Here is a 12609-nt window from a genome sequence, read left to right as displayed (position 1 = left end):
CGGACCGGTATCGGTCCGCGGACCGGTGGTTGGGGACCCCTGTTGTAGGGACTTTGTCAACCCACTCCCTATCTGAGCATAGGGCTGACCAGTCTTCTTCAGGTGACTCGGTCAGCCCGCCCCGGACCTCGGAGTCCACCTCTGAAGCCCCCTAAGGAGGAATTGGCCCTCCTTCCCCCCCTCACCCCGGGAATCAGACCCACCTCATCCCCAGGTATTGCAGCAATCTCTCTGCTGGCTTAGCGGAGACACAAGGGTTGCACGCTGGCTGGGGAATGCTGGGAGTTGAAGTCCACCCATCCCAAAGTGGCTGAGATTTAAAAGGGCATCCCTGGGGCTTCCTTCCTTCATGGCCGTGCCCTGCCAGCCACTCCCGCCCGCATCCTTGGAGAAAACTGTGTGCTCAGGGCTTCAGCAGGAGGCGGGTTCGCCTTTGGCGGCTGTTTACAGAAAGCTCAGGGGCAGATTAGGGAAGGCCAGGCGGCCTTTATTCCGCTTGACGCCCAGCAAATGCTCCCGAAATTGGGCTCCTAGGATCAGGCAGAAGGTGGCTGTAAAATTAGGAATCCGATTGGGGGAAGAGATCTCTGGGGCCTCCAGAGAGATTCCCCTCACCAGATCCCTTTTCTCCCGTCCCTTCAAGACCATCAGGCTTTGTAAACGCCCAGCAGCCTCCACTATTCCTTCTAGGGCCTTGCCAGCCAGGGGGAAAAGGGTGAGGCTGGGGGCTGGGCAGGCGTGTAGCCCTCTGGAGGGCACCAGAGCTGGGCTGGCCGATCCCTGGAGGGCGGCTGGGGAGGGTGGCAGGATAAACAGCGGTGGACTAACCAGGGTGGCTCACCTTGGCTGGAATAGGGACATGAACGGGGACCCTCGGGTGGAAAAACACCCCTCGCCAGGGGTTTGCAGCCGGCCTCCTCTGGCCCTCCCACTCTGGCCCTCGCTGGAGAGCTGGCGGGAGCCGAACTGAGCTGGCATCCAGCTCACCCCTGGCTGCCTTAATCTCCACCCGAGTCAGTCTCTCCCCGGAATCTGGCCCTGGGAAATGAGCCAGGGCATCTCTTGATCCACTCAGCCCTCTGGGCGGCCAGATCCTCCCACCCCCAGGTCCAGTTTGCAGTCCAGCCTTGGTTCTTCTTGTGTACGGAGAGGGGAGCAATTGGCTGCCCTGCCTGAGGGATGCTGCTGTTGCTGCTGGACCACAAATGCAAGACCCTCCCCTCCCCCCTCCGCCTTTTTCAAGAGGCTGGACGGGTGAAGCCCCCCCAGAATCGCCTCCAATGGGGAGGTTCATTATCCATTCATAAATAAAACACTCAGGCTGAAATGCAGCTTTCTACAAATGAGCGTATTTTATTTTGTGCCGTATTCTGACCGAGAGTGCAAAGCATCCATCCACGGCTGTATCTCACTGCTCCAGGGATGAGCTGCCCCGAAAACGGACAGCAGGAAACCTCGGGGGGGCATCGGAGTCCTCCATGTTGGACATCTCGTTGATTTATTAGCCCAGAATAAGATCAGCGACCCAAAACGGGAACCAAATCCAAGTTTTCCATGCTTTCTGGAACCGAGCCCCCCGCCCCCGAGGCAGGGGAGGGGCCCCCCAAGAGAGAAGCAAGGCTTCCCGAGTCCCACCGGGTGGCAGCGCTTCATGGGGTGGGGGTGGGGAAGGACTTGGCGTGTATCCCCTGCAGAAATGGCCCCCCAGCTCTGGCCTGCAGAGTTTGGGAGGCAATAACCAGCCCTTGGGCGCCGGCTGGCAGCTGGCACAGCTCACCTCCCAGTGGCGACCGAGGGGCACACAGGAGTACCCATGAGCCTCTGCAGCACAGCTGGGTTGGTCTTCAAGGGCAGCCCCATTTAGAGGGCACTGACAGTACTCTGACTGTGAGGCGACCAGGGTGTGAGTGACGGAAGGGAAGGCAGAGGGTGCAACTGGCGCACAGGATGAAAAGCGCAAAGGCTCGTCTAGTGGCAGAAGGGAACCCCCCCCAGCTGTACCCCAGTCTGGAGCGGGGAAATGCGGCCCCCTCCGAGGGTGGGGACATAGCTGGGCGAGGGGGGGGGCATCATACTGTCAGGTGTGGGCAACCAGAGCCACACAAAGGGGCGAAGGTCACAGGTGGCCTGGCTGTCCGCTTGCACTGGCGGAGCCTCCACCCGGAAGGCAGCCCTCGCCCAGCGGTTCCATGCAGGCGCTGGGCAGGGGAGGACGGAGCCCGGAGCCCCGAGGCAGCCCAGGCGTGAGAGGCCCCGTGCACCATACCCCTCCCGCCTGCCAACCTGGGCTGCCCCCGAGGAAGGCATGGACCCCCCACCCCCAATGCCCCCAGCCGATCCAGGAGGAGGCTGCAGCCGACCCCTCGCCCTGCAGGGCGTCATGGGAGCCCCCCAAAACCAGGTTGGCCGAGTCCATCCAGGCCTCCAAAGGCCCCGAAGCGTCTCTTGCATGAGGGCTGACCAGCCACCCCGCCTGTCTTGGTCCTTCGGCTCCAGCTGTGCGATATGTCAGCTCTGGTCAGGCCAGTTTATGGCTGCCGGACAGCCAGCGGTCACTCGCCCCGGGCCTTCTGCTGGAAGTAGGCCTCAAAGCGGCCCTGGGCGTATTCCTGGAAGGAGGGAATGACGGGCTGGGCAAAGGGCCCCCCACCTTCCCCACCAGACCCCCTTTGCCCCGGGGAAAGAGGGGCAGCCCAGCATCCTGAGATCCTTTGGGGCAGCCCCCTTGGTCCCTCCAGGGCGTATCGAAGTGGCCCAGAGGCTGCCTTTCCCTGCCCTGCAGGGGGTGAGTGGGAGGCAGCCCTCGGCACTCACCAGGTAGCCAAACTCAATGGTGGAGATCTTGGCCTGCAGGATGGACCAGAGGCCCCAGAAGAAATGGGAGGCCAAGGTGAACCTGGGGTGGGGGTGGGGGGAGAAAGAGTCAGCTGGGGAGGGCCTCTGCCGTTCATGGCCCACAGAGGCAGCTTTTCCTAACCGGGATCATCTCCCAAGGGAACGAGGGGCAGACTGAAGCCCCTTGCAATGCCCCCCCACCTCCCCCTTAAAGGAAAGGGCCACAGCTCTCCACCCCCAACCCAAAGAAGGGCCACCCCCACCCCCCCAAGACTGACCGGCTGATCTCCAGAAGCATCTTGGCCTCCAGGCGGTCCTGCTCCTCTGGCGAGGGGGTCGGCCTTCCCACCTGCCTCCTCCAGGTAACACCGGATGAAGTGCAGCTGAGGGGAGAGGAGACAGGTGAGGCCAGCCACCTTCTGTTTGCCCTGGCTGTCCCTCGGAACTGAGGCTCCTGCCTGCCCGCCACTCCTAGGCAAAGCATCCGAGGCCCCTGGGACAATCGGGGCGGAGATAACCCAGGGCCGGTGAGGGGGACCCCCATGGGATTCAAGGAGGAGGAGGAGGAGGAGGAGGAGGCGGCTTCCGTCTGGGCATGGCGAAGACTTTCCCCCGCCGGCTCCTAGCGATTCCTGAGCAGCCTCCAGCATTCCCCTTTGTGGAAGATGCTTGTTTGGTCCATCAATCGGCTCTACCGGCCAACATCCCACCACAGTCGGGTGCAGAGAAGAGCCACCCAGAGGGCGAAAGGACCTGCAGGCTAAAACCTAGGAAGAGCAGGGGCAGGATCTGGTCTGGTTCACGAAGAGAAGGACCAGGGCCCACACGATCTCTGCAGGGCTGCCCCGAAGAGGAGGGGGGGGGGGCAGCCTCTTCCCCAAAGCCCCCCGAGGGCAGGCAAGAAGCAACGTAAGGAAACTGACCAGGGAGGGAACCAGCCTGGGCCTAAGGAGACGTTTCCCACCCGTCAGGGCCATCAACCGGGGGCCAGGCTGCCTTCCGAAATCATGGGGGCTCCATCACGGGAGGCTTTTAAAGAGAGACTGGACAGCCATTCCTCTGACGTGATGCAGGGCCTCCTGCTTGAGCTGGGGGTTGGACTAGAAGACCTCCCAGGCCCCACCCAACTCCTGTGATTTTGTGAAAGGGCCAAGCAGACCGTTGGCAGGTCACAGTCCTGGAGAGCAAGGGGAACCCCCCCCCCGGTGGCATTTAAAGTAAGGCTCCCAGAGAAGGAAGCAAGGCCAGTCAAGAGGCCGAGTTGTGGGCTCTCTTGCCCAACTTCCACACTTGGCCAGAGAGACTCGGGGTCGGAAAGGGCTCCGTTTCCGAAGGTTCCCCAGACACCAGCTCGGTCCCCCCCCCTTCCAGGGTCATGGCTGCTGCCCACAAAGCAGGGCCTCCCAGCACAGGAGGGACGGGGAGCCGGTTGGCAAGACAGGTAGACAGGTAGAGAGGATGGGGGCTAGTTGAGGCAACCCAGGAGTCCCCACTTCTCGGCCTGCTGCCTCAAGACTCCCACGGCAACTGCAAGCGTTGCGTTTCTTGCCGCTAAGACAACCGTCTTTCTCCGAGGCTAGAAACGCCAGGAGGGGCAGGGAAGGAGCATCTCTGCTTCCACCCCCCCGAGACTCCTGCCTGTGTGTGGCCGCATCCTTCAGGCCGTGGGGGTCCCTCCGGCTATTCCTCCAGGGTGCACGGGGAATAGGCCGGAGGCTGGGGGTTTGGGCCCTGCCTTTGACTCCACAAGGCCCCAGGCCAGGGAAGGGCAGCCCAGGCCTCTTCGCCACCCGTCCTGCTGACCCTCCCCTCCCCCAGGGCCATTACCTGCTGCTCGCGGCTGGGGTAGTTCTCCGGGCTGGCTGTGTAGAAGGGCCACTCGTCGTGGGCGTAGCTGTAGACCCACTCGCAGAAGTGATTGGCAATGTCGAAGCCCCTGCAGGAGGAGGAGGAGGAGGAGGAGAGAAAGAGAAGGAAGAACAGGAGGAGGAGGAGGGAGGAGAGAATGAAGAGAAAGAGAAGGAAGAACAGGAGGAGGAGGAGGAGGAGAGAACGGAGAGAAAGAGAAGGAAGAACAGGAGGAGGAGGAGGAGAGAACAAAGAGAAAGAGAAGGAAGAACAGGAGGAGGAGGAGGAGGAGAGAATGAAGAGAAAGAGAAGGAAGAACAGGAGGAGGAGGAGGAGGAGAGAACGAAGAGAAAGAGAAGGAAGAACAGGAGGAGGAGGAGGAGAGACAAAGAGAAAGAGAAGGAAGAACAGGAGGAGGAGGAGGAGAGAATGAAGAGAAAGAGAAGGAAGAACAGGAAGAGGAGGAGAAGAAGAGAGAGAAGGAAGAACAGGAGGAGGAGGAGGAGAGAACGAAGAGAAAGAAGGAAGAACAGGAGGAGGAGGAGGAAGAGAAAGAGAAGGAAGAACAGGAGGAGGAGGAGAGAACGAAGAGAAAGAGAAGGAAGAACAGGAGGAGGAGGAGGAGGAGAGAACGAAGAGAAAGAGAAGGAAGAACAGGAGGAGGAGGAGGAGAGAACAAAGAGAAAGAGAAGGAAGAACAGGAGGAGGAGGAGGAGGAGAGAACAAAGAGAAAGAGAAGGAAGAACAGGAGGAGGAGGAGGAGAGAACAAAGAGAAAGAGAAGGAAGAACAGGAGGAGGAGGAGGAGAGAAGAAGAGAAAGAGAAGGAAGAACAGGAGGAGGAGGAGGAGAGAACAAAGAGAAAGAGAAGGAAGAACAGGAGGAGGAGGAGGAGGAGGAGAGAACAAAGAGAAAGAGAAGGAAGAACAGGAGGAGGAGGAGGAGGAGAGAACGAAGAGAAAGAGAAGGAAGAACAGGAGGAGGAGGAGGAGGAGAGAACGAAGAGAAAGAGAAGGAAGAACAGGAGGAGGAGGAGGAGGAGAGAACGAAGAGAAAGAAGAGAAAGAGGAAGGAAGAACAGAGAAGGAGAACGGAGGAGGGAGAGAGAAGAAGAGAAAGAGAAGGAAGAACAGGAGGAGGAGGAGGAGAGAACGAAGAGAAAGAGAAGGAAGAACAGGAGGGAGGAGGAGGAGGAGAGAACGAAGAGAAAGAGAAGGAAGAACAGGAGGAGGAGGAGGAGGAGAGAACGAAGAGAAAGAGAAGGAAGAACAGGAGGAGGAGGAGGAGAGAACGAAGAGAAAGAGAAGGAAGAACAGGAGGAGGAGGAGGAGAGAACAAGAGAAAGAGAAGGAAGAACAGGAGGAGGAGGAGGAGAGAAGAAGAGAGAGAGGAGGAGAGAAAGAGAAGAACAGGAGGAGGAGGAGGAGGAACGAGAAAGAGAAGGAAGAACAGAGGAGGAGAGGAGAGAAAGAGAAGGAAGAACAGGAGGAGGAAGAGGAGAGAACGAAGAGAAAGAGAAGGAAGAACAGGAGGAGGAGGAGGAGAGAACGAAGAGAAAGAGAAGGAAGAACAGGAGGAGGAGGAGGAGAGAACGAAGAGAAAGAGAAGGAAGAACAGGAGGAGGAGGAGGAGAGAGAGAGAAAGAGAAGGAAGAACAGGAGGAGGAGGAGGAGAGAGAAAGAGAAGGAAGAACGAAGAGAAAGAGAAGGAAGAACAGGGAGGAGGAGGAGGAGAGAACGAGAGAGAAGAGAAGGAAGAACAGGAGAGGAGGAGGAGAGAACAAGAGAAAGAGAAGGAAGAACAGGAGGAGGAGGAGGAGGAGAGAACGAAGAGAAAGAGAAGGAAGAACAGGAGGAGGAGGAGAGAACAAGAGAAAGAGAAGGAAGAACAGGAGGAGGAGGAGAGAGAACGAAGAGAAAGAGAAGGAAGAACAGGAGGAGGAGGAGGAGAGAACGAAGAGAAAGAGAAGGAAGAACAGGAGGAGGAGGAGGAGAGAACGAAGAGAAAGAGAAGGAAGAACAGGAGGAGGAGGAGAAGAGAGAGAAGAAGAGAAGGAGAGAAGGAAGAACAGGAGGAGGAGGAGGAGGAGAGAACGAAGAGAAAGAGAAGGAAGAACAGGAGGAGGAGGAGGAGAGAATGAAGAGAAAGAGAAGGAAGAACAGGAGGAGGAGGAGGAGAGAACGAAGAGAAAGAGAAGGAAGAACAGGAGGAGGAGGAGGAGAGAACGAAGAGAAAGAGAAGGAAGAACAGGAGGAGGAGGAGGAGAGAACGAAGAGAAAGAGAAGGAAGAACAGGAGGAGGAGAGAAAGAAGAGAAAGAAGAAGGAAGAACAGGAGGAGGAGGAGGAGGAGAGAACGAAGAGAAAGAGAAGGAAGAACAGGAGGAGGAGGAGGAGGAGAGAGAAGAAGAAAGAGAAGGAAGAACAGGAGGAGGAGGAGGAGGAGAGAACGAAGAGAAAGAGAAGGAAGAACAGGAGGAGGAGGAGGAGAGAACGAAGAGAAAGAGAAGGAAGAACAGGAGGAGGAGGAGGAGAGAACGAAGAGAAAGAGAAGGAAGAACAGGAGGAGGAGGAGAGAACGAAGAGAAAGAGAAGGAAGAACAGGAGGAGGAGGAGGAGGAGAGAAACGAAGAGAAAGAGAAGGAAGAACAGGAGGAGGAGGAGGGGAGGAGAGAACGAAGAGAAAGAGAAGGAAGAACAGGAGGAGGAGGAGGAGAGAACAAAGAGAAAGAGAAGGAAGAACAGGAGGAGGAAGAGGAGGAGGAAGAGGAGCACCGGATTTGTTCAGCGTTTCTCTGTATTTCTCCAAACACCTCCTTATATTACTAAGTCAGTCCTCGACTTACGACCGATTGCTCAGGGTCCAACCTTGGGGCTACTTACCAGCCGGATTCCGAGTTCCCGTGGCTGCCCTTCCCTCGGCTGTCCCATGACCAAACTTTGGGCGCTGAGCCTGCCGTGTCCCGCAGTCACCCGACCGCATTTCATGGCAGTTTTGCCCAAACCCGGCATTTACTGCGCCCTTTGCAAACCACGGATTCACTTAATGACCGTCACAAAAATAAATTGTAGATTTGGGCTGGATCCCTAACCAGTCTGCTTTCTGATTTGTCACAACTTCCGACAGTGATGGGCAGGCTCCATGATCGTCGTAAGTCGAGGAATGCCTGGAACCCACTTTTCCAAAGTTGTAACACCCCCCCACCCCGGCTAAACCAAGCCCCCCCAGGCAGTTTCACAGAATGGCGGGGTTCCTGCAGGAGCCTCAATCAGGCCAGCTAAAGGCCGGCCGGAGCAGCAACACGCCAGGTTCATTTTTAGTCTTTTTGCCCAGGATTTGTGTGTGTTGTGTGTGTGAGACAGAGCATGTTACACAAACCCGGCACCGTTGGGTTGCTTTCTACCGCAATATGACGCACCCGTTCCAGAAAGGGCTCACTCCCATGAACCAAGGAAGGCCGAGGGGGAAAGACAGCCGCATAGGAGGTCAGCAGGAGCCGATGGGACGATGGGGGGTCCCTGACTTGCAGCAGCTTCTTTAGTGGCTGCTCAAAGTTAAAACTGAAAAAAGGGACTTAAGTTTTCACACTTACGGCCACTGCAGCCTCCCCCACTTTGGTCACGTGACCAACATTCAGGTGCTTGGCAACTGACTCGTCCTTATGATGGCTGCTGTGTGTCCCGTGGGGGTCACGTGATCGATCCCCTCGAGACCTTCTGACAAGCAAAGGCTTCCTTTGGGAAACCAGATCCGCTTAACAACCGTGCGACTATCTTCACAACTGCAAGGATTCACTTAACAACAGTGGCAAGGAAGGTCGTAAAGTGGGGCAAAACTCACTTAAGAAATGTCTCGCTGATCCACACACAAAAAAAAAGCCTTTGGGCCCAACTGTGGTCGGAAGGTGAGGACTAACAGGGTTGCTCCTTGGGAGCCAGCCCCCGGTTGGTCTGGCCGTGGGGAGGCTGGGAGTTTCCACGGCTTGATGAACCGCCTTGATGAGCGGCACCAGGACCAGCGCTGGCCTGTCCTTCCTTGCCCTCTTGCCCAGCTGTGCCGGCCGGCCGGCCTACCGGTAGTTGTAGCTGCTGTACTCGAAGTCGATGAGCATCAGCCGGTCTGTGGAGGAGGCCTGGCGGCCAGCCAGGAGGAGGATGTTCCCTGCGTGGGGAGAAAGGGGGCGAGGGGGTTTGGCCGCCAGCCCAGCCGGGACCCCCGCAGGCCTCTGCCAGGTGGCTGCCCAGGGCCTCCGCCAGGCGCCCTCACCTTCCTGCACGTCATTGTGGCAGAAAACCACGGGGACGGCGTGGCCTCCAGAAGCGTCCTGGGGAAGAGGGAGAGAGGGAGTCAGCACGAAACGAGGGGGCTGCCTTGAGCCGGGGGGGAGAGCAGCGCCTCCCAGCCCCCGAGCCCACCTTGCCCCACCCGCAGCCCTTGCCTGACCCCGGGGGAGGTGGGGGGATTAGAGGCTGCTGCAAAGCTGGCAGGGAGCCAGGCCAGGGCAAGAGAAGGGCGCCTGCCCACCTGAGGCTGTGCATTTCGGCCTCCAGGTCGTAGGCCTTGAGCCGGTTCAGCTTGTGCTGCTGGGCCTCCTGGGGAAAGGTGAGCTCCGAGATCTGCTTCAGGTACCTGCCAGGAAGAGAGGAGGGTGAAGGAGGCTCCCGCTGCCCGGGAGTGGGGAGGGCAGGTGGGAGAGGCCGGGACCCACCGCTCCATGGTCCCAAACATCCACTTGGGCTCCTTGTTGAAGGGCATCTCCATGGCGTGGAAGCGGGCCATCTTCACCGCGATCTCCCCGGAGATGCTGGGCTCTGGCAGGTCCTCCGTCACCAGGCGGCGGCTCTGCGGGAGGAGACAGAGGGCAGCCCTGTGGCCGTCGCGGGTGGGGTGGGGGGTGGGTGGAGCGCCCAGAATCGTGGGGGGAGCGGATGGAGAGGTGGCAGGGGGTCACGAAGGGCTCTGGGAGACCCTGAGCTCATGTGGATTTATAAGCCCCCAAAGCCCCCCGGCTGGGAGAGAGCAGGAGGGAGACAGCCAGGAGAGAAGGACGCGTGACACACGCACGCACACACACACACACACACAAGGCACAAAGCCACAATGAGGCTGGGGCACAACCCAAGGTCCCACGCTCCGACTCCTACAGCCTCGGAAGGCCCGGCTGTTTCCCCACCTCTTGGGGGTCGAGAGGGGAGGGTGGGAAGGGAGGCGGTTGGCTGCTCTGTTCCCAGACGAGGATCCTGGCTCCGTTATGCCCCTTTGACGGCTCTCTGGGGTTTTGTCCCTTTGGGAATTCAAAGTCACCCAGAGCTGCTTGGCGTCAGAAGGTACAGAAAGCAACCAAACAAGATTATAGGCAAAGCAGCGCTGTCTCCAGTTTGGACTCGAGTTCGAACCTGTGCACACACTGGTCTCCCACAGCAACACTGGGGACACCTTGCGGGGCGCTTGTGAGGGCAGCCCTGCCCCTCCGCTGGGGGTGGTTGCCTGAGCGCCTTAAGGCACGGACCGGCACTAACCGGAAGCCGAATTCTGGGTCCCCTCCCTCCCTTTAATTCTTCACAATTCATTAAAATGGGACTCTGGCAATCAGAAGAAGAGAGTTGGAAGGGACCTCAGAGGTCCTCTAGTCCAGCCCCCTTCTCAAGCAGGAGACCCTGTGCCATTCCAGGCAAAGGAGGAGGAGGCGGAGGAGGAAGTAACCCCGTCAGGATCCCCGTGGGCCAGGAGAGGGCAGGCATTGGGCGGCCGTGCCAAGCCTGGTTCAGCCTGTCCTGCCTGCCAGGGAGGGGCGGGCAGAGCCACCTACCGGGATGTATTCCTCCAGGCGGCCCTGCGGGAAGATGCCATACAGCCGTGGTCCCAGCGCCCGCTCAGCCAGGATGGCAAACATGACGCTCTCCAGAACCAGCGAGTCCACCCCCTGTGGGAGGGAGGAGAGGGGGAGAGGCTGAAGGGGCTGCTCCCAGGAAGCCAGCGGGATCGGGGCCATGGGCATCCCCAGCCCTGCAGTCGGCCGGTCAAGCGGTCATCAGCCCACGGAGGGCAGCCTGGGGGAGTCCAGGGCCCAGGAGTGGCGGCTTCGGCTCTTCCCCAGCAAGGGGAGCCCAGGGTCGCTGCTGCGGCTGATCAGCTGGCAGGGAGGGAGGGAGATGCATCCGGAGGGGGAGGGGAGGAGGAGGGGGAGGCCTGCAACCCCTCCTGGCACAGCCAGGGCGGCCCCGTCCACTTCCTTCAGTACAGGCAGTTCTCGACTTACGACCAAACTCAAGCCCAACATTTATGGTGCTCAGGGAGAAACTTGTTCAACGAGTTTTGTCCCATTTTACGAACCCTCTTGCCAGAGTCGTTAGGTGAACCACTGCAGTCGTTAAGTGAATCCAGCTTCCCTCTGGACTTCGCTCGTCAGAAGGCCATAAAAGGGGATCACGTGACCCCGGGACACAGCCACCGTCATAAATGTGAGTCAGCTGGCCAGCACCCCTTGACCCTGGGGAGGCTGCAACTGTCACAAGTCCCTCTTTTCGGTGGCCGTTGTAACTTTGGACGGTCACTAAGGGGACTGCTGTAAGCCGAGGACCGCCTGTGAGGCCCGGCTGGCTCTCCTGGGGCCATGGGGGCAGGCAGGCAGGCAAGGGAGGCTTCTGGGAGGCCCGGCTGGAGCTCACCTGCAGGATGACGCCGTAGACGCGGAGCAGGACTTGGCGGGGCTCCTCCTGGACACTCGGGATGTGGTCCGGCAGGGAGCACTTGTACAGCAGGTTGCTCAGGCCGCCACTGCAGGGGAAGCAGAGGCAGGCAGGTGGGACAGGCCCCCTTTCCTTCCCCTCCCGGGAAAGAGGCAGGCAGCCCCGACTTCTCCCAGGGGACGCAAACGAGGGGGCTGGACTAGAAGACCTCCGAGGCCCCTTCCAACTCTCCTGACAGGTAGTCCTCGACCTACTACAGTTCGCTTAGTGACCGTCTGAAGTTGCAACCACACTGGTAACTGTTTTCCACGCTTTGCAGCTTCCCCTCGGCCACGGGGCCCAAATCCAGACCAGCTTGGCCAGTGGCTCCTGTTTATGACGGTCGCAGCGTCCTGGGGTCACGTGGTCCCCTTTTGCGACCTTCCGACCAGCACAGCCAGTGGGGAGCTGGATGGACTTAGCAAGTTGTTAACTTGAACAACGGCCGGGGTTCACCTTCACAGCGGTGGCAAGGAAGGTCATAAAATGGAGCGAACCTCCTTAACAAATGCTTCACTTAGCAGCAGAAGCCTGGGGGGAAGTGTGATCGTAAGTCGAGGACTACCTGAGTTCCATTGTGCGTGCCTGTTGCGTGTCTCCCAGAGCCCGCAGCCTTGGGGGAGGTCCCCCACCTTGGCCACTTCCAAGACTTTCGGACTCCAACTCCCAGAATCCCCAGCCAGCCGCGGTGGAACGGGGTCCCCGCAATGAGCGCCTGGATGAGCCGCCTGGGCCGGGGGTCGCCGCGGGAGAGGTGCCCCAAGCGCTTGGGGCCAGCGGGGGCTGCTGCCCTGGGAGCCTCCGCACCGCCAGGCTCGGGGAGCCGAGACCCCCGGGGTCAGCTGGGCGAGGGGCTGCGGCGGGATCCCGGCCAGGAGGGACCGGGGCTTCTCCCGCCCCCGCCCGCCATCCCAGGGCATCCCGGCGGGCGCCTCCCCCCACGGCGCGGCTCTCCTCCTCCCCTCCCGGCGGCGGCGCGCCTGCGCAGGGCGGGGCGGTGACGTCATGGCTCACCTAACGGGGACGATGCCCAGCTGCTCGGGGCGGCCAGGCGGCGCCAGGCCCCGGCCAGGAACTCCCGGCACCAGAGGAAGGCGCGCAGGCGGGTGGGCGCGGGGACGGCCGGGCAGCCGCGGGGCGAGCGAGTTGCGGCTCGGTCTCCGTTCGGCCCGTCTCCCTCGGGCGCCTCCATCGCCAGCA

At 59.9% G+C, this 12609-nt stretch overlaps 1 protein-coding gene across 1 annotated transcript; it reads right to left on the bottom strand.

Moving 5' to 3' along the window:
* Nucleotides 1–1333: 1333 nt before the first annotated feature.
* Nucleotides 1334–12601, bottom strand: CHKB (choline kinase beta). Its single transcript, XM_087969027.1, is given in 14 exon segments — nucleotides 1334–2609; nucleotides 2815–2896; nucleotides 3114–3173; nucleotides 3175–3218; nucleotides 4663–4771; nucleotides 8755–8842; nucleotides 8948–8986; nucleotides 8989–9005; nucleotides 9206–9310; nucleotides 9390–9523; nucleotides 10491–10604; nucleotides 11350–11458; nucleotides 12424–12454; nucleotides 12457–12601. Coding segments are annotated over 14 exon segments (1134 nt in total). The 3' UTR covers nucleotides 1334–2552.
* Nucleotides 12602–12609: the final 8 nt, after the last annotated feature.

This window comes from Notechis scutatus, chromosome 6, assembly GCF_049901735.1.
Source record: "Notechis scutatus isolate UNSWTSFEM ecotype Mainland chromosome 6, rNotScu1.2, whole genome shotgun sequence".
NCBI classification, from domain to species: domain Eukaryota; kingdom Metazoa; phylum Chordata; class Lepidosauria; order Squamata; family Elapidae; genus Notechis; species Notechis scutatus.
Note: the sequence above shows the minus strand (reverse complement) of the source record. Positions and strands in the feature narration are given on the sequence as shown.